The 21,409-nt window shown below is 37.1% G+C and overlaps 3 protein-coding genes across 4 annotated transcripts; all 3 read right to left on the reverse strand.

Moving 5' to 3' along the window:
• Positions 1 to 4,079: 4,079 nt before the first annotated feature.
• LOC132162601 (110 kDa U5 small nuclear ribonucleoprotein component CLO) lies at positions 4,080 to 11,137 on the reverse strand. The gene is made up of 11 exons (XM_059572874.2): positions 10,762 to 11,137; positions 9,432 to 10,189; positions 8,669 to 8,737; positions 7,281 to 8,480; positions 7,021 to 7,119; positions 6,789 to 6,947; positions 6,429 to 6,514; positions 6,141 to 6,339; positions 5,670 to 5,780; positions 5,172 to 5,378; positions 4,080 to 4,489 (listed from the first exon to the last, which is right to left on the reverse strand). The coding sequence occupies exons 2-11, from the start codon at positions 10,173 to 10,175 to the stop codon at positions 4,391 to 4,393; spliced, it is 2,973 nt and encodes a 990-aa protein (XP_059428857.1). The 5' UTR covers positions 10,176 to 10,189; positions 10,762 to 11,137; the 3' UTR covers positions 4,080 to 4,390.
• A 782-nt stretch (positions 11,138 to 11,919) lies between these two features.
• Positions 11,920 to 12,369, reverse strand: LOC148583309 (uncharacterized). Its single transcript, XM_088511355.1, has one exon. It carries the CDS (start codon positions 12,367 to 12,369, stop codon positions 11,920 to 11,922), a length of 450 nt encoding a protein of 149 aa, XP_088367481.1.
• Positions 12,370 to 13,451: 1,082 nt separating this feature from the next.
• On the reverse strand, positions 13,452 to 20,960 carry LOC132162605 (plant/protein). Of its 2 annotated transcripts, XM_059572877.2 has the most exons (6): positions 20,570 to 20,960; positions 18,391 to 18,483; positions 17,894 to 18,127; positions 17,363 to 17,465; positions 14,592 to 14,821; positions 13,452 to 13,971 (listed from the first exon to the last, which is right to left on the reverse strand). In XM_059572877.2, the coding sequence occupies exons 1-6, from the start codon at positions 20,899 to 20,901 to the stop codon at positions 13,752 to 13,754; spliced, it is 1,212 nt and encodes a 403-aa protein (XP_059428860.2). In that variant the 5' UTR covers positions 20,902 to 20,960; the 3' UTR covers positions 13,452 to 13,751. The 2 variants fall into 2 exon arrangements, with proteins under 2 accessions (XP_059428860.2, XP_088367303.1); XM_088511177.1 differs by lacking the exon at positions 18,391 to 18,483.
• Positions 20,961 to 21,409: the final 449 nt, after the last annotated feature.

Here is a 21,409-nt window from a genome sequence, read left to right on the forward strand (position 1 = left end):
GGTTCTGTAACTTCTGTTGTTGGGTTATGAGAAGAAAGAAACAAAGGAGAAGAAAGAAATAGAGACGAAAATGAAGGAGAAGAAAGAAACCCGCACAACCCGCCCTGATCTACCCCACCCCCCGTGGATATTGTGCATTGTCCTCGGGTGGCGGGTGGAAATTTCCAAAATCCACAGTGTGCGGAGCAGGTGAGAAAAATGCCAATACCCGCCCTGCCCCAACCCATGCCCACCCCTACCCACACTATCCACCACAAAGATACACCCAAAACTGAGTTGGACCTTGATTTTTTCGAGCCGATGGGCTTGTAATTTGGTTTCCGTTAAGAAAACCATTTTGTGTCACTTTTCATTTACTAACCAGCAAAGTCTCGAACTGTCTGAGGGTTCCCAAGCCCTCGGCAGTTCCAACTTAGAATACTCATTGCATTTGGTGGGGCTAGTTACCAGCCGCCGCCTTAAAAGTTGCACTCATACCTCTTACTTGTTCGTTGCCTTTCCCTTTCTTCCTCCCTGTCTCTCCCTTATCCTCATTCTCCTCAACCTCAGCATGTCGTTTCCATTTTGTAGCATAACTATGATCATCCACCGAACTTACTTCCTCTAAAGTTCTTGCTTTCTTTTTCCAAGTCCTAAAGGAGTTTCTGGTTTTTCCCCCTCAACCGCGCTTGTCATTTTTTTCCCTAGACCACCACTCAAAGTTGGGCCCTTCTCCCCTTGTTCCACACCAATGCCCAGCCCAGCCTCCGTGTTCTTCATGGTCTCCACGTAACTAGCATTAGTGCCGCCAGCCAATCCACCTTCATGCGACTCCCTTAGCTGGCTTGATTGCCTTCATTTTTTTAATAAACCCCTCATCTCCCCTTTCATCACAGAGTCAGGATCCTCACAAGTAAATTCTGTCATCTCCTCCTCTCCCGCAAATCTCAAATTAATTGGTTTTCTGTCATTGAGGCTTTCTGAATCTGCCTTCGATTTTGAGCCGTTACTGTCCAAGTTCTGAGACCGCTCTGGCCGGTAGCCTTCACCTCTCGAACTGTGCAAATTGCCATGGGAAAAATGGCCATCGCCTACACTGTCTCTGCGTTTCTCCAGCCAATGTTTAGTGAAGGTCACCCATAGACACGGTCCATATTGATTTTCTCCTTCTTCTCCATGTTTTCTTCGTAGGTCTCCCTGTGCAGTAGTGAGCCATGTCGTATCACCTTGCACCGGAAACATAATTTTTGAATATTTTTATACTGGAATGCAATGCACAGCATTCGATCTTCCATTTTCAGCATCATCCCCCGGAGTAGAGGTTTATGGACATTCACATGTACATGAACATGTAAAAATTCGCCCTAACCCACCCCATCAATATTGGTATCAACCTCTTCCACCTTCCCCACCATTGCTCCCAATTCGAATCCCGTATCTCTCCCCATGCACACTAAGGGAAGATTGTACATTTTGACCCAAAAAGCCCCAAAATCGAAAGGCATTTGAGTTGGTGGAACCAATCCATCAAAGTCCTCCCCCGAGAAAAGTTACCCCGTAAAAACCCATGGTCTCCCTTCTAGTACCCGTGCCTTGTCCCAATGGTGTTCAAAGTCCATTAGGAAAATGTTTTCCCCTAGAACTTTGAAAGATAAGGACCCTGTTCACTTCCATCCTCTCACCAGGGTGGATCTAATCGTATCTTTGCCAATGATCCTCTCAAAGATCAACTTTCCGACCAAATATGTTTTACCTTTAGTAACAATCTCTTCCTGCCTTTCGTATCTCGACTCCACTGCTCTCCTTCGCAGAAAGTGAAAACTTTCCCCAAAGGTTTGCGAGTTCTTCCGCCATTCCACTCCTCACGAAAAAAACACAGTCCAAGAAACAGAGAAAAAACTCTTAATGTCTTCAACTCCACTCCCCACATTCGACCACACTACCACACAATGGATGTGAAAACCCTACTCCTCCTATATAGCTTCACCGAAACCCTAGAGAGAAAAATCTTCTTCAATCTCAATTGAGATGACCTTCTTCATGAGTGAGTTGTTGTAATGATTAATTGTTACTAAAAACAAAGTTGTTACGCTAAATTGTTTAATTTAAATTTGTCTAATTATTAAGAAAAAAAAAAAAGTTACTATCTAAGCTTGGGCTTACAAAGCTGTAAATACCAAAATGAAATTTCAATTAGAAAAAGAAGTTTTGAGATATAATTACGCCATGGACAAGAAAGTCATTATTGTCATCATCATAATTATGACGATGATGAGGGCTCTTTGGGAACTGTGGTTAAAAAAATTTAATGTAATGTTTACTGTCCATTAGATCTTACCTAATAAATTGCCTTGGAAAATGCTTGGTTTTATAGTTTTTAGTACTATCTCTTATGAACTCATTTATATTTTATAGAAATGAATGCAATATGGACTGTCATTTCATATGTAAATGAGGTAAGTGTCATGTGAATTATCACGTGATAGTTTATATTAAAGTTGACAATTTTTTATACGATTCACAAACTCGACACGAATTTAACGAATTAGGTTTAAGAGCCTAACTTGTTTAATTAAAATCGAGTTAGAGTTGACCTATATATTGTTATACTCATGCTTCGAGACTACTCAAATCTGACACAAATTTAATATGAAATTAGTAAATTATGGTTCAGGAGTCTGACCAGTTTAATTAAATAGGTTGGATTATGGTTGACGTATATAGTATTATAATCATATTTTGACCAAATCCAAACTCAATATGTGAACATGAATTGCCACTAGGGCTACTCGGAATAGGATCCTCTCTATTTCAAATGAAATGGAGACTATCCATTTAGGGTGCGTTTGGGATCGCGATTTCATAAGAATAATTTACGTTTTTAAAATATATTGCAAAACATAAGGTGTTTAGCACTGCAATTTCTATACGCAGGTTAGGAAGTACTTATTTGAAAAAACACGAATTTAAACTAAAATTATGATTTCGCATAACAAATATTTTATAAAAAAAAAAAAAAAAAAACTTTTTAATATGTTTTACCAAACACCTTTACGATTTTAAAAAGTAGCGACTATAAAAACGCAATTTTTAAAAACACAATTTTTAAGATCGTACTTATTGAAACAACAATCCAAAAGGGACGTGTAAAATGAGGAGTAATATTATAAATTTTGTCATTCAACTTTAATGTTAAGACAATATTACCCTTAATTTTCCGACTGACTCCACTATTAGGTGGATTAGGCCTAAGGCTCCCAATTTAATAAGCCCAAAATTAATAAATATTAATTAGTTTTGTGTGTGTGTTTTTTTTTTTTTTTTCATAAAATACATATTCGAAGGCCTAATTATATTCAATATTATTTAATTAACGACCCTTATTATGGTAAATAAGTAATTAAAAAAACTATTAATATCATTTGATTCTTCTAAAAACTTAATTTCCCAAAATTCTATTCTTGAAATATACTTGAAAAATTGAAAGCATTAAATAAGAGAATCAAATAATATTAAATAAAACCCATTAACCAAATGTAATCGTTCTATTATGTTCTTGGAGAGAATGAAAATAATAATAGAGAAATATTACGGTTTCTCCTGATGTTTTCTTGATCTTACATAAATATTGTTTTCTGAAGAGAAAAAACAGACTGATAGTATATGTTTTTTTTTTTTTTTTCTGCTTTTTAAAAAAAACATCCACATAAGATCAAAAAAACATCGAGAAGAATAATAATAATAACCGTAACATATCTCATAATAATAATAATATTCAATTAGGTTGTGTATTTTTAACATTCAATGCTAATTATTATGCTACACAAGTTCAACGTTCAAAATAAAATGGGAAAAATAATTAAATGCTATTTCAAAATATTTTATTCAATTATAAACTCATCTCTTCATAAGTTTCTCTTATTCAAATTTGAATTATTCTCTTCTTTCTCCAATTTCATTATTTTCTAACAATTCACTGTTCAAGGCATTAAAATCATTCCATATCATCTCGACTCTTGTTTAGAGGTAAAAAAAAAAAAAAAAAAAAATCATCTTTGACTCGTAGATGGGGCACAAGCTACTGCTTGTACCTGTTCACAAGCAACAAGCAAAGATAGCTCGATATTCCTGTAATAACTGTAAATATGAACAATAAATTTGACAAATTAGTAGAGTTAGAAGATCTTTTTACATGAAGAAGTAAATTTGACAACTCAAGTCACAGAGAGTTTAAAACCTTTTACAACAAGTTTTCTACTGAAGGGGAGAATTAGAAAGTCAGTGGTCAGTGGTGTCAAAAGACCTAGAAGTAGAATCTGGATTTGTTTTAAAATTTGCATACTGGCTTAGATAAAGTTTGAAGAACAGAACCATCTACACCTCCAGCACCAAAGTCTAAGTTGAACTCTTATCACAACATTTGCTGATGAAGATCAGCTGCCTGCTGGGCCAGCTCCACCATCATAGCCTCATCAAAGAACTTGTTAATGCTCACATCTTCACTCATTCCCTGCCAAATTCAATGCCAACTCCAACATTATTAGAGCTTAGATGCAGGTTTTCTAGTTATACATTATTGTGCAAATTGCATGTTCAATAAAATTATCATAGTTCTATATCCACAGACAAATTTGTATGATTTTGAAGCATCCACCTCCGGATCTTTCTCAGATTGTGCAACAAAAGCAGTAACAACGAGGCTACAAAAAATTTCCTCCCTAGATTTTCATCATGTCATGTCCTAAACGATAAATAACAGAAAGCACACATATTTCGTGTCAATCATGCTGGAGACAGCTTGAAAAGCATTACATGTAACCCACGTCTTTTGTAATTATTTTTCTTGTTGGTAAGTTATTCTTGCTGCGTCTTGAAGCCACAACTTTACCCTTCATAAAATTCTGATCGTTTTTCTTTTCTTTTTTTTTCTGGATGGGGGAAGCTTTTTGAAAAATCTATATAAGGGTTTGGAGCTTCTTTTTATTTATTTAGTCTAAAGAAGGCACACTCCAAGAGATATTAAAGCAAACAGAACACAAATCAAAGCACAACTGTGAATCTAAAATTGGGGGGGGGGGGGGGGGAGGGGGGGGAAGAGAGAGAGAGAGAGAGAGTTCAATAGAACTTCAGCTCTGCTCTTTGTAGTCTTCCTTGATTGAGAGAGAGATAGAAGGGAGGGAGAACAACTTTACCTTTCTCCGCCTTGTCTTCACCATAAATTCACGAGCAAGGTGCTGAATTGGGGCCGGTTCAAGTGGCCGCAGAACAATGCTCTTGTCCAGAGGGTCCCCAGGAACAATAGCCCAATGATCAAACACCGAGAGGCAAAAAGCTTGTCCTTGAGTATGGTACCTCAAGTCTGTCTCAAAACCAAATGATTCTATGACAGGTAAAAACGCCTGTAATCCATTGCGAAAAAAAAAAAAAAAAAAAAAAAAAGGGAAACAAGATAAGAATTTTTTTTTTTTGATAAGTAAGAATTCAAGCATATATATATATATATATATACTCAACAACACTCCACACTGACCAATGGTCTCAAAAAATTTCCATGAGAGCAAACTTAGGCCAAAGATATAATTCAATCATCCAGAGGTTAATTGGACATCCCCAAATTTTCCATTCCAAACCATCAGTCATAAAAGTATTTCCCAAAGGATCACTATGTAGATAAAGGTTAGCCAGCAAACCTTAACAATATAAGCTGGGGTCCCTGGTTGAGGAACATCAGCTGTAACATGCCCACGCCTGCGAGATAGCACTGTGTAGATTGCAGAGACACAGTCAATCGGGGTTTGTATCTGAAACAACAGAATCACAAATTAGCTTCAGCTCCAAGTTCATGCCTCAATATAAGTCGTATCTCAAAACAATTATTGTTTCTAAGAATCTCCATCCTAAAGCAACTTCAAGAATGAAGAGCAATTACTTGTAGAACTTTAAAAATTTACACATTTTATTCTAGTATCATAAGAGACTTGAGGAATATTTGAGAAGACTGTTACGAGATCTGAAAAATGATTATTTTCCTCAACTTTCATTCATACGCTCATCTCATTAACCACCATTTTGTCTCCTCAGTCACACCAAAGAAACAGCCAATCAGACATCTTCCTTAAAAATGCAATCTTATCTTGATGATAGAAGTCGCAAGCAATTACCTCTATATAATACATTGGTTCCATAAGGCGTGGGGTTGCCATAAGGAAAGCTGAATAGGCCACACGTCGAGCAGTAGGAATGATTTGACCAGATCCCCGATGAAGTGGCTCAGGTGCAATCCTTGCATCAACAATTTTGAACTTAACATTCCTGATGGGTTCATCACAGAGAGGTCCTTCTCGAGCACCCCATTGAAATCTGTCCAAAATACATAAAACAATTAATGGTGGGCCTTAACTGAGACAATGAACAGGAAAGAAAAGAAAAAAAAAGGCTATTCAGTTTACCCCTGAACAATGGAATCCTTGACAGCATTCAGCAAATTCTTGTCAACTTCACCTGAGAGTGTGTCGTCCAATAGAATGTTAGGTCCCTGCAAGTATGGCATTTTGTCAAATGAGTGCCACAACAATATTTTGTTTAATACAAGAGTTGAATATCTTATCAAATGAAAAGATTGTTTAATATTCAGTTTAAGACATAAACGAGCATAAGAATAGCAAGAAAACAATAAAATTGATATTGCTTTCCTTTTAATTGCATAAAAAGCAAGCACACAAATACACCCACATGCTTCATACTCGCTCATTAGGGACATATGCCCATAACCATAACCAGTCATATTTTGAGAGGAAGAATTCAATTACCTGCTTGTCAGGGCCAAATGCCCATATGGATCGTGATGCAAGCACATCCCAGTGATGATTCTTCTCAAAGAATTCACCAATTCGCTTTCTACTCCAATCAATGCTTACTTCACCATTCTCAATTTGCTCTGCAATTCCTCTCTCCAAAGGCTCTGCAATCTAGAAAAGGAGAATAGGTATAAGTGACATATTGCCGGAATAGAATTGCATATGATTTGGACGGCTTCCTTACCATGGTTATTTTATTCTTTTTGTTTGGAGTTTCAGCAAAACATTTCATTGATGAAGACTCCACCACAGTTTCACAGAATGAAACGACAGGATCAGCTACCTATATTTCAAGTACAGCATAAGAAGCAATCACATGCCCATGAGCACAAAGTATATCCCTCAAAAATGTGAAACAGAAGATTCAGAAGAGAATATTTAATGGTAGGCACTGAAGTTTTTTGAAAAAAAACAAAGGTGGGGGGGGGATGAGGAAACAAACACCTTGACTTCTACTTCAGAATAGAGCTCTCTAAGGTCCTTCATAATTGAATCCAAGTACAACTCTCCTGTACCTAAAATAGTGTGCTCTCCCGACTCCTCAACTTTAGTAATGGCTAGAGGATAGCTCTTGCTGATCTTCCTAAGACCCTCCACCATTTTAGGCAACTCACTTGGATTTAAAGGCTCAGTAGCTGTTTTCACAACTGGAAGAGTGTTGAACTGGAGAGGCCGGAAGATGTAGACATCCTCATAACGTGCCACATCCTCATCACAAAGTGTGGCAGTTTTCATTATGGAAGCATCCACGCCTTCAATGAGAACCCAAGAACCAGCAGGAGCCTCGGCTATCGGAGTCCTATCTCGACCTTGATAAACCCATAATTTTGTCACTTCTTTTACTGTCATATCCTCCTCATCATCTGGGGAATAGCCTTCTCCCAAAACACGTACAGTCTGCCCTGTCCTAATCCTGCCACTATAGACCCTACCGAAAGCATCAAAGACACTACAGTCTGACTTGGGGTACAGCTTGGTCACATTAACCATTAACGGCCCATCAGGATCACAATTCTTCATGGCCTTGTAGATCATAGAGTCTTTTGGCCCGGTATATATATGATCAACCCTCCTTGTTGCAGCAGCTTTGGGGGAAGGTATATGCTGAACCAGCATATCGGTAAAGCCTGAGGCATTACCAAAAACTGAGCTACAAGCCAGCCTCAGCAAAGGCCTGACGTTTAATTTGTAAGCTGCATTTGGAAGAGTGACACCAAATTCCACAAGAGTAGCTTCCACACTCTTTTTATGTTCACCAATCACTTGGCTATATATTTTGTAAAGGGGTTCAAGCACAAACTGGACAAATGATCTTTCTCCACCACCTGGAGGGGGTTTCTTCCTAAAAACTCGAGCATCTGGATGATAATATTGATCTCCCCAAAGCCGAGACGCAAACTTATCAGCATCAAATGGGATCCCATGGAGTTTGACATATAGTTTAGCAAATGATTGCAAAGTGAAGGACCACCCGGCTGTAGCACTTGCAAAACAAACATTTCCAGCAGCTGGGTCTATAACTGGCACATTGCCAACAATAGAAGTGGCAGCAGATATGTTGCTATTAATGACTTCCAGCGTATGCCTTAGCTTAAAGTAAGCATCCTTTGGCGGCAGTTTAAGTTCTGTTATCAGCCTGTCAACCTTTAGAACAAAAAGTTTGATATAAGAAGTCAAGGGCATCTAGAAGTTCACAGCATCATTATACATACTCAAAGGGATTTTAAAACCGACACTTAAAGCTTCCAAATTCACACAAAAACAATAAGTAGGTACTCCCTCCCACACAAGAAATAGGTAGGCACTCCACACCCGCGCACACACAGATTTACCTTATTGATTACAACTACAATAGGTAGGCGATCTTGGATTGCATGGCGTATAGCCCTCTCTGTATTTACCTGTGCATCACATAATATTGTACAAATTAATATCAAGCAGTCATATCATGTTTACAGACATTATACTCCCATAAAGAGTGGCGATATCGTATTAACACCTTAATCCTGAAGGAAACTGATATAAATGAATCAAGACATGGTTGAAACTAGACAACGCATATTGTTTTGGTAGTGTTTGTTAAACAACACTCCACTCCCACACACTATTCACTTCATTTTTTTCAAAAAAATCAACATCAAAACATTCTCACTTTTATATCACATCATTCACTTTTTATATCACATTATTTACTTTTTACTACTATTCAAATAAAAAAAATCAGTACAAAACAAAAAAATTTCACTTTTTTATACCAATCATTATTTTCTTTTTTAATTTTTTTATTGTGAACAGTGTCTTGGAATTCCCTTGTTGTTTAACAAACAAGGCCTTTATCCCTCCAATTAGCCAGGGTTTACAGACTTCCTAATCTCCTGTCTACATGGATGCCAATAGCCAGGTAACCAACTATCCCAGGTTTTAAACTAAATGGTTAAACGTACCTTCAGTCTCTGATTGACATCAAGTAGATTCTTAGAATTTTGTTTCAGAGCCAATTCACGAATTAAACCACAGAGTTATAGGCTATACTAAAGCCTAAAAAAAGTCAAGATTAACTATCAACCCTTTGAATAAAAGAAGAAAATTACTTACCATTACTCCTTCAGCAGCATCCACAATCAATACAGCGCCATCGGCAAGTCTGAGAGCAGCAGTCATTTCATCAGAGAAATTAACGTGCCCAGGGGTGTCCATAATGTTACACAGGTACGATTTTGAATTGCTATCTTCAAGAACAAGCGACATTGGAACTGCTTTAATTGATATCCTTCTCTCTTGTTCATCAATCCTCGTATCTGTGTACCTCAAATGCTTCTCACTGTGTGCATCAAATGTGGACATATGGTGTGTTTGCTCAATCAGCATATCCATGAAGACAGTTTTCCCATGCTGAAGGTGCCCAACAAGAGCAACATTCCGAACCAGAGTGGGATTTGACATGAGACCCACAAGAAATTGGGTTGGTACGTACATGGAAGAGTCCTTCACCCCAACCTCAAACTTGATATTCCTAACAGGTTTAATTATTGGTTGCTCCAATGGTTGCTCATCTTCATCCATAACTAACGTTTCAACATCTTCACCATAAACCTCTTCAGCAGTTGGGTAGTACTTTTTGTCCTCAGCAAGGACAATCTGGTTATCCATATCAACATCATTCGAAGCTGTTATCCACCCATTTGAGGCAGCAGCTGCATCCTCACCATCCGATTCCTCAGCCTCTTCAATGGGCCTATCTTGAAGATCTTCATCTTCATCTTCTCTGTCACTCTCTCGGTCAGACTCGATTTCAGGTCCAATATAGTTTCCGAACTCATCATATAAACTATCATCCATGTTCTTTTCAAAATCTGCCATATCCCATGAACAATTAGAGGTCCATTTAAACAACAAAGTTCCTTATATTGAAATTTAATTCTATCCGAGCTTGGCTTTTATTTACTCAAACTGACAGAGACACATACTGGGTCATTGATTTACAAAATCTTCAACCTATATGGTTAATTTTTCTTAAAAAAATTCATCCTACAATTTTTACTCTAATGGGATTCAAATAGAAAAATAACTCAAGAACTGTGGCTTCCACATATGACTTCACAATGCACTAAGAACGCTTTTATCAATATTTTAATTAAACCAGAGAAGAAGAAAATGAACCCAAAACCTCAAATAGATCTCTAATTAAGCAAAACTTGCACATGGGTCTCAAATTTTCCCGAATGTTTTTGCTTGGCAGTTGGCAGGGCCTAAAAATATAGAGAGAAATTTGTTTCTTATTTCAAATGGGTCCTATACAGAACACATAAATCAAAGGAACTCACATCCACAAAACATAAATCACCGATACATAAGTAAAACATGCTCACATTCTTACTTACAAACATATACAAAGACAGAACATTGACGGAAGAAAATTGCGTACCTGAAAAGAGCGAAAGGCTTTGTAGGCTAAGGAACCCGTCAAACCGGAGACAAAATCAGAGCAAGAGAGAGATACCGGAGACGGAGAGAGAGAGCGATATACCGAAGACGGAGTGAGAGGGAGAGGGAGAAAGAGACGTGAGCTGAGAGTGAGAGGGATGCGGCGGCGGCGGCGCGAGAGAAAGATGGAGACGCGAGCGGCGGCGACGCGAGAGAGAGAGAGAGAGGGAGGGAGGGTGGCGGCTGAGAGTGAGAAGGAGAAAGAAATGGAGGTTTTTTTAGGTTTTGCAATTACCCTTTTAGGCTTGAGAGTGACTCTCTGAGACGGAGAAAGAAGAAAATGACAGTCCGAGGGCTGACAGTGAGGGAGAAACAAAATGATAATTGAGAGGAGAGGAAACTGAGATTTTAGGTTCAGGAGCCCCCTTTTTTTTTTTTTTTTTTTTTTAACGGGTATGGTGGGTTACCAACGGGTTACTTGCGGGTTTACCTACCATAAACAAAATAAACAGAATAAATTCAAACCCGATAACTTTGTATTAAGTTCAGATCGTGTCAAAATTGTTAATTCTATTCAAAATAAAGTTTTATCAGAGTGACTAAGATTCAAAACACCAAAGAGATTTTAGGTGCTTCTTCAATTGATAATTGTACCCTCGAAGGAGGTTAAGAGGGTTGGGCTTAGTTTGCGCCCCAAAGCCCTATTTGATCGCAATCCCTCTTTGAATGTTTATTTTTATGTAACTTATGTTCACATTTTAATCACCTCAATCTTATTTAAGAGACATATTATGCACAATTCTATGTTTTTTTTTTTTTTTTTTTTTTGCAAATTTATTATTGAATTTGTGTGACCCACTTACAGTATGAAAATTGGTGAAAAATGAGACAAAAATGATTTTTATCATTTTTCTTTAGAGAAATGATCTTTTTACATTTCATGTGTTGTTGTATTTCTTTAGTACATTTCTTTTTTAAATTAATCATTGGATATGTATGATCTACATATAGGTCCTATAGGTCCAGTACATGATTACCAATTTTTTTCCTAACAATTAACCCCCAAATTCACACATTTGGATCTTAGAGAATTGGCTAAACGTGTTAGATTTAAATGTTCTTGTACCTATATTTCACCTTTTACTACACCCACCCCTGATTATGTTAGGAATTTCATAGCCAGATAGACTGTTGACACTACCGCTCTCAACGTGTTTAAGGTGGGCCTCCCAATGATCGCGTTGTAGGCGGAAAGTTTGTCTACAACGATGAAATCCGTCATGTTGGTGGCTTGAGTGGGTTTGAACCCCGCGGTGACTAGCAAGGTGATTGCACCCACCAAGCGCACCCTTTCTTCGCTGAACCCCATCAAGGGGACTATCATTGGGGATATCCTTCCTTTATCAATCATCATCCTTTCAAATGCACCAATGTACAGGATGTCCACAAAGCTACCTGTATCGATCAGAATTCTATGAATCTTATAATTAGAAATGAGGAGGGCTACTACCAAGGCATCGTCGTGGGGCGAAACAATCCCGCAAAGGTCTTCGTCTGTGAAGATTATTGGTTGAGACTCCCACTTTGATGCCTTGGACGACCTACCCATTGACAAGACTTACCCCAAAGTTATCCTCCTTGCGTGGGCTCTCAAGGCTAAACTGGATTCGCCTCCTCCTGCGAATCCTCTAGTAATGGTGTCACTCTCACCAATCGCCCTGTTGTGGGCTACAAGGGCCCCACAATTCTTGGGCCGCCCTCTTCGCATTCTATTTTGGCGATCACCATTGCCCTCAACCCATGAGGAGCTTCTCATCTTCTAATCTTCATCGTCATAATTAGGGATCTTTGGTAACTATGGAAAAAATTTAATGTGAAAATAATTTTTTTTTTACCCACAGTTACCAGAGGAATCTTCATCATGGTCGTAATAAATTTTTCCAATCATGAATTATTATGATTGGAAAAATGTGAAAATAAAAGGTTCATGTACACCATGCCTCCGCCATTTATTATTTTGATATTTTATTCGTACAGAATGTGATATGTGAGGAAAAAAAAAAAAAAAAAAACTCAAGAGAAAGATGAGACATGAAGAATTAGGGACGCAATCAAGCCGAGTTGAGTATTGATGTTCAAGCTCAATTTGTTTAATTTCTTTCAACCACAAGCTAAGCTCAAGCTTATCAGCAAGCTAGATAATCTGTTCAAGTTCTATTTATTTATTTTTCATATGAGATCAAGCTAACTTGTTCACAAGCAACTTAATTTACTTATTCATTCTATATATAAAGTAAATGTCTTGATTTAATTATTGTTAAGATTTATTATTTGAGTAATTGGTTAAATTAGCTTGAATCTTAAACGATCTAACGTACAGATGTATTAATAGGGTGAATATGAGTGAGTTTATGTGTATCTACGTGTATGTGTGTGCGGTCGTGTCGTGTTACCCAATTATTTTTCATGTCGTGTTAGTATTTGAAAATTCAACCCGTTTATCTAAATAAGTTGTGCTCGTATTTGGGCTAATCATATAGTGGGTCATCACAGGTCATATTCGTGTTGACCCACCGACCCATTTTGCCACCCCAAATTTCTGGCCACCAACCACTACAATTGATGAGAAGGCCACAAGGAGTAAAGAAATTTCTCAGCTAAACGTGGGAGTGTTGATTCTAAGCAATAATGAAATTTTGCTAATGAGGACCTGCAAAAGCATAAATATATGCAAAAAGGAAGAAAAATGAGCATGCCCATTTTCTGTGAAGATATACACATCTATGAAGAACACATGCAAGCCTCTTATCGAATTCGTATCACAATTTACAACAACAATTTAACTGCTCACTCAGCCACTCTTTTCAACCCATAATCTTGATTTTTTCTATATGAAGCTTTCTGGTATGCAACTTTTTGAAGTGTTTGGCCCGTGTAAAAATAAGGAGCTGGGTTGTGGACAAAGCAGGAAACCTTTTCGTGAACGTCACGTCAGCTTCCCTCATCCATGGTATAAACAGGTATCTGCCACATCTTGGTGTTCTTCTTAGGGTCATCAGTGAGGCTGAGATCTGTTTCACCTTCCTTGAATGTTTTAATGGAGGTTTTGGCACCCATCACGATAAGCCTCTCAATCATGAACAGCTCGTAGTTGTTATCAATCAAGGGATCCAGGATCTTGCTATAGTTCGATGAATATGCTAATTTGTACCTGCATTTAAGAATCACCAAGATTTGATGAAAAATCCAACGTTCTCCTTCTTTGTTTTTCTTTCAGAAATATACATTTGAGATTTAAACCATGAATTTGCAGGGAGAATATCTTTGACATTAATGTCAGATACAAAATTACGATGAAAGATATATGGTTGCTAGCACACAAGCACAACCTCAAAGGTTTCATCTTAGAAAATAACAATAGTTGTCATGTTTGGTGTAATAAAAGCATAGTCAAATCACCAATGAAGGAAATCTTGTGATTTATTTTTACTGCTACCATTCTGCTAGGTCCTTCTATGGACCGGCATGTAGCTTCCACATAACACACAAAAGAACATGCAGTAAAATCTCTTAGCGTGTTTGGAATTGTTTTGGAAAATAGAGCTTTTATCCATGAAAAAAAGTTTGAAAGAGCTTTTTAGAGAGAAAAAAGAAAAGAAATAAAAAGCTTCATTTTCAAGCTTCCCTTAAGTGCCTTTTAAGGTTTTTACTAAACAAGTCATTTTTGCTTCGCATAGCTTTTTAAGTACTAAAAATACTTGTTAAGCTCATTAATGCAATTTCAAACAGACTCTTAACTGCTTCAAAAGAGAAGAGGTGAGAGAGAGTTACCTAACAGAGAGAGGAGAAAAAAATCCAGGTACCCTCTCATTTGAAGCAATAAAAATAGTTCGTCCAGGTGGGACCCATTTTTCAATTCTTTGGAGCATAAACTCAGGACGTGTATCCCTGTCCAGATGGGGATGTAGGGTCCTATAAACTCCAAATCTGTCCTTCCTCATCTTTATTTTATCACCACGACGAACATGGATGGCATCATAATCACCAAGGATTCTCTTAATCTGTGGACATGAATTTGGTTAGAGACTGATCAAAGTACATGTATAGAAGTGTACTTTAGAAAAAAGAATAACTGCCAGAGCAATAATCCAGCAACTGGAGCAAGGAGAAACTGATTAACCCACACAAATTTGGCACACTTAACTTTTTTTTGATAAGTAATCAACATATATCATTAAAAGAGTAAGGCGCTCCTAAGTACACAAGAGATGATCTGGATGTAGTAGCTTTTGGCAAAGTCTGAAACCATTTCCACACGCATGTTATACCCTTTTTTTTTTTTTTTTTTTGATAAGTAATGATGATATAAAAAAAGAGCGCAGAGGGGCGCAACCCATATACACGAGAAGTATAAACAGAGAGCGCCAAAGAGGAAGAGAAATGAAAAAGAAAATCAGAGAAACTAATCACTAAAGGAGCTAACCAAGCGGCCATCCAAGAGTAAAGAGTAAAATAATTTGATGTCTTTGGGGACATATGAATCTATAGACACCACATATTGACAGATATTGATAACCGAACCCACTTTCATATTTATGCAACAGTTTATACTTTGATAGACAAATAAACAATTGTCGGTTTTATCAACTATTTAAAGTTGGATAGACAATTGGTACAGGGTAAGAACAATAATCAGAGCAAGCCCAAGCTTTGTACAATTGAAGAACAATAAACACTGCAATATATGGTTTTTTTGAAATGGGTCCACTAGGCTGCCCCATGGTAAAGCGAAAAAGGTATAGAGTACTGCTACCATGCAAGGGTAGAAGAAAAGATCAAAAGCATAAAACCACCAACACTACTGAGTTAATGAGACAACTTTAAAATGAATTATGTCTCATACGGGCACTAGCAGCAGATTCCCCAAAATCCCATTCTTTTCACTAAATGTAAGGGAAAACTCCTAAAAAATCACCTCAAAGACTCCCTTGGTGTTCCCCAAGAAGCAAAAGTGCTACCCTAGATTTAGGGTAGCATTTTTGGTTACCTTAACATTATTTTAATATAAAAATGCTTTTTCTTTCCTCTCTCTTTCCTGTAGCATTTATTTGAAACAATATTTAAATAGTTTCTCTTTCCTCTCTTTTTTCCACTATCATTTAGTTTAAAGAATATTTAAATAGTATAAGGAAATGATAAGAGAAAACTATTATGAAGCTTATTTGAATAGAGAAGCAAAAAGTAATTTGGTTCCCTGCATCTAAGAAAAATTTAAGGAATACTGTTGCTATTGCTTTAAAATTGAATTTATTTTTCTTTTAAGTTCTAAATTTACTGTTCAGTGACAAAAAATTACCAATGCCAAAAATACATCAGAGACACAAACAAAAGCTCAAATTATAAACCAATTCCAGCAAAGTGCTAACAAAACCATAAATTCCCATAATTGTTCTGACATGACAACATATCCTAACCAAAGCCCCAAAAAAATACCAACCCATTAATCCTTAAAAAAAAAAAAAAAAAAAAAATCATAAAACCAATTTAAAAAAGCCTCACAAATGCCACACACAACAGTTTAACCAAACAAAATAAACCCAACAAGCAATTCACCAAACTGGACACAAACACACGTAAAATCATGTGTTTGATTTAGTGAATTATGCCCATAAAATTAGGTGAAGCACATAGTTGAAGACCCACACACCAATCCTGTAGCATCCACCCTTGAAGCAGAGCAACAATAGGACCCCATGTGGCAGCCCAACAGCACAATTTGACAGTTCAGAGCAGCCTGATTGCGGTCTAGAACCAGTAGTCATACACCATGGAGTAAACCAACATTGTAAAGATGATGACAAGGACTTGGAAGGGTTAGGAGAACTCAGAACCAGAGAAATGACATGAAGGTGAGGATGGAGTGGTTGAAGATCTAGAAGAAAGTGGCTTAGGACATCATAGGACAGTGAACAAGGTGCAGAGCATGCGGGTCAAGAGGTAGAGATGCATACTTAGAAACGGGCATGCACAGACACATACTAAAAAAAAAATCACTTCTTTCAATAAACAAAGTATAATGAAAATGTATTTAATCCATTTCAAGTTCCAACACTTGATATCGAAGACAGAGAAAGGCATTATCCAGAATTTCATTCAGATGCATTTATGGGATGAATGCTGAACATTGTAAAAAGTAGAGAAATCAAATTGTTCACATGTATCTCCAATCAGTTTTAAACAGTGTTAAAGCTTATAAAATTGAAAGCTTGAGTGAGGACTTAAGTGACAGGCAGCGGTCAAATTCACTTAAATTTCATCAAGTTATAAACCGAAAAGTATTTTGCAATTTATTCTATCTAAGACCAACAAACAATAGAGAATAGAGATATTCATGTTGTGTGGTCCCCACAGAAATTACATGTTTGATATATAAAAGCATGAAAGAATGTAGACATCTTCAATACTATACGAACCAAGTGATTCAACATTTTTAATATATTTGATAAATACATGATATGCCTTCAAAACCATTTCATAATTAGCAAATAGAAGAAAAAAAGTACACAAAATGAAACTTTAACAGGATTTCCTATGGTACCAACCTTTTCAGCAGCATATCTTAGTTTCTTTGCTGCTCCCGAAGGGAGAAAAGAATATGGCAACATTACAGCACTTCGGTTATTTCGATCCTTGCACTCCATAAACCTGAAGAGCTATCATTATCAGAACCTCGAGCCCTTGGCAAAATCAACAGACTCAAAACCCTAACTGATTTGCACAGAGTTGGAAGGATACACTTTGTGATGTCGTGGTACAAATAGGAAAAACATTCCCCAATTGTTTTCTGGGGCTAGATAAAAGAATTGCACATATGAAATCGAACTTAACAAGACCACAAGCTTTCAAAACTCTTACCAAGTACTGATATTTGATTGCAAAAATCAAACCCTATCTCTGATGATTCGATGGTTCTTTCAATCAACATTAACTCAAGTAGATCATAAGTATAGAGGTTCAAAGAAATCCCAATCAAATTCAGTATATACTACTTGGATTGGTGTTTGAGAAGAAAAGGAAAACAAATCCTACCAAAGGAAACACAGAAAAAAGGGGGGCGGGGATTTTCAATTTACCATGAAAGAGGGCTTGCAGTTCGGTTTATGAGCAAGAGATTTGAATAATGACTCTTCTCTTTTAGATCAACACGATTAACTCCTTCCACATGGGCAACTCCCCTAGCTCCCAGCTTCATACTTGTAGATAGGACCTGATACCATAATTTTGAATTGTCTAAAATTACAGGTACAGTATCAGATATGAGGTCCAGATCATATAAAGAATCCATGGCACATGAGCTTGCTGCCCACCTACCAAATTAAAGGATAAGTAGGTTCAGATTGTAGAGCAATTCACTGTTTCTGATTGATAATTATTGTACACATAAATAAAAATAAATAAAGGAAAACTGCAAGCATAAAACCAAACCTAGAGGGCATTTTTTCCCGCACATTCAAACTTCAAAGCAGATGAAGAAAATAATAATTTTGAAAAGAAATCAAGAACAAACATTTGAATAACAAAGCATCTTCTTCTGAAAACCAACCAACAAGTGAAGTCTCAATGAACTCACCTTTCCTCTGAACTTGCATTTTCAGAATGATGAAGGATTCCTTTCTTATTATGTATCGGATTGATACACATCCTAGAAGGCATGACGAAAGTTCTGCAACAAGAAAGAGAGATGAAAGACTAGACATCATTATAGAAATACGGTCAGTACATCATAAATGTAATGTTTGTTCTGAATCCCATAGGAAATCCCAAAGAAGGCCGGTTTTGTGCACATTAAGAACTTCCATTGTATTAGCTTAGCGGGTGGTGTATATAAAATCGTCTCCAAGGTCTTGTCAAACAGGCTAAAATTGGTTTTGGGAAAGATTGTTTCAAGTTCTCATAATCTGTTCATCAAGGGTAGACAAATTTTGGATTTAGTTCTGGTTCCGGTTGCTACTGAATGTTGGGAAGTTGGATTAGATTTGGGGAAGCTGAAGTGTGCTGTGTTTATTGGATTTGGAGAAGGCATATGATCATGTAAAATAGGAGTTCCTGTTATATTTGCTAAATAGATGTGTATTTGGGGAGAAATTGAGGGATTGGATAGCGCATTGTATTACTACAATGTGGTTTTCCATTCTTTTTAATGGTTCACTATCTGGATTCTTTAGTAGCTCTCATGGATTTGAGATAGAGGGGTCCGTTACCGCCACTATTGTTTGTAATGGTTATAGCAACATTGAGTAGGATAATGCTTGCTACAGTGGATAGGGGACTTTTGTTTGGATTTTCGGTGGGGTTGAGGAATAATGAAGAGCTGTTAGTGTCTCATTTACTATTTGCAAATGATACTTTGATTTTCTGTGAGGCAAATGCCGAACAACTACGACATTTGTGATGCATTTTCTTACGTTTAGAAACTATATCGGGATTGAAGATTAATTTGGCAAAATCAAAGATGGTTATTGTTGGCGATGTGGGAGATGTAAGGGGGTTGGCCCATATTCTTGGTTGTAGAGTAACGTCTTTGTTGATGAAGTACTTGGGTTTGTCATTGGCTGCTTCATACAAGACCACGTCTATTTGGAATGGCATAATTGAAAAACTGAAATGTTGGTTGGCTGGGTGGAAAAAGCTTTATTTATCAAAGAGAAGTAGATTGACTCTAATAAAGAGTACTCTTTTCCTACTTATTTGTTGTCTTTTTTCCCTATTCCAGTGTGTATGGCTAATTGGCCTAAGAAACTTCGGAACATTTAGTAAACTAGTCAAGAATCTGTATTCTATTCTGATGAAATCAGGTGGTTTGGGGATTATAACCCGATTCGGTTCAATCATGTTCTATTGAGAAAATGGTTGTGGTGTTATGTTACGAAGAGGGAAGCTTTTGTGGAGATTGGTAATAGATACTATATATGATCAGTTAAGGGGAGGTTGGTGTTCTAAGGAGGTAGCGAGGCCATTTGGAGTGGGAGTGTGGAAATATATAAGGAGGAGGTGGGAAACTTGTTCAAAATTTGTTAAATATGAGGTGGGTGATGGGTCAAAGGTCAGTTTTTGGCATGATATGTGGTTTTTTATTAATATTATTTTGAATTTTTGTTCATCTTTCTTCTCCTGATTAAGGGGGTTCTCTTATATACTTCCTCTATACTTTTTTAATGAGAATGAATTACTCATTAAAAAAATTGATTCCCATTGAAAATGAATTAGTTCAAAGAGTTTTTTTTTCTTTTTTTTGAATGAATAGTTCAATGAGTATTACATAGCATAGGAACATACAAAGTCACAGCAAAAACTGTCAAGAAATAAGAATGAAAACTACGATAATAAATGATGCCATTTATAGGACACTCAACGAAGACAGAGATAGACACCAAATTTTGGAAAACAAGGAAACACAATGCGTGCAACTACATGAAATTCCATATGGATGTATATAAGTTAATTGTGATTTACATGCTACGAACCACCACAATTTTGACCCATTTCAAATCCCATACTAAACACATCAAACTGATCCAAATAACAAAAGCTCACCAGTATTTATCATCCCTTTTGAATTCTGAAACACACCCTAAATATTAATGAACAATTTAGAGAAAAATTCTGTTTTCTGACACCACCAATATTACTTGTTAATCGTAAGCTTTTCCTACATTTTTCTCAACAATCAAACAGACCATAAACTCCAAACCCAGCGTCAAAGCACAAAACAAAGACAAGCCCAGGAACCCAAACATTGGTATATATACCTCTGGAGAAACATGGCTTCCTCAAGGGCACACCTGAGGCTGGACTCCTGGTGACCCAGACCCTCGCAGGAGTCGCAGTGCTTCCCGGGGCAGTCGATTCTGTTACCCCAGTACAAGTACTTCTCGTGGCCCGTGTGGATTCTCTCGCGGGGGCTCCAGTTGTTGGAGTTGAAGACGATTTCCAGGGTTCTTGAGGAAGACAGTGAGAACCCATTTATGGAAATGAGGGAAGAGAAGAGGAACAAGAGGGCAATTGCGGCAATGGCCAGTAAGAGAAAGAGGATTAGGGATCTTGGTTTTGGCTTGGGCTTTGTGGGTCTGTGAAACGCCATTGCAGTTGCAGACACCGAGAAAGAAGGTGTCAGAACTATGAAGTGTTCTCTTTCCTTTCTTTTTCCTCTCTGTTTTTTTTTTTTTTTTCCTAAGTTCAGTGCTCTCTCATCATCCAGATCTTGCCAGCTCAGCACACGGGCCCACTAGCATAGGGACAGCTGCTCGTATGATTATTATGTGCAGCTATCACATAACATGATAATTAATTTTATTGGTTCTAATCCACCTAATGATTAACGGTTAATTTTTTTTTTTTTTTTAAAGGAATTAACGGTTAAATCTTCAATTTTCATTCCTCTCCTATATTAATGGGCTGACGTGGAATTAATCTTCAGCTTTTAATTTTTTTTTTTTTTTTTTTTTTTTTTAAATATAAGTTGATCCAAGAGTTTACGGATATTGGCTCAATTGTGTGAAAGTAAAATGTAAATTGAATGTATAACATTACTTTGTTTTCAAATATTCCAATTGAGTAATGCTATTAGTCTATTCTACATACTTTCATTC

The sequence above is a fragment of the Corylus avellana genome, chromosome 10 (assembly GCF_965113065.1).
Source record: "Corylus avellana chromosome 10, dhCorAvel1.hap1.2, whole genome shotgun sequence".
NCBI classification, from domain to species: domain Eukaryota; kingdom Viridiplantae; phylum Streptophyta; class Magnoliopsida; order Fagales; family Betulaceae; genus Corylus; species Corylus avellana.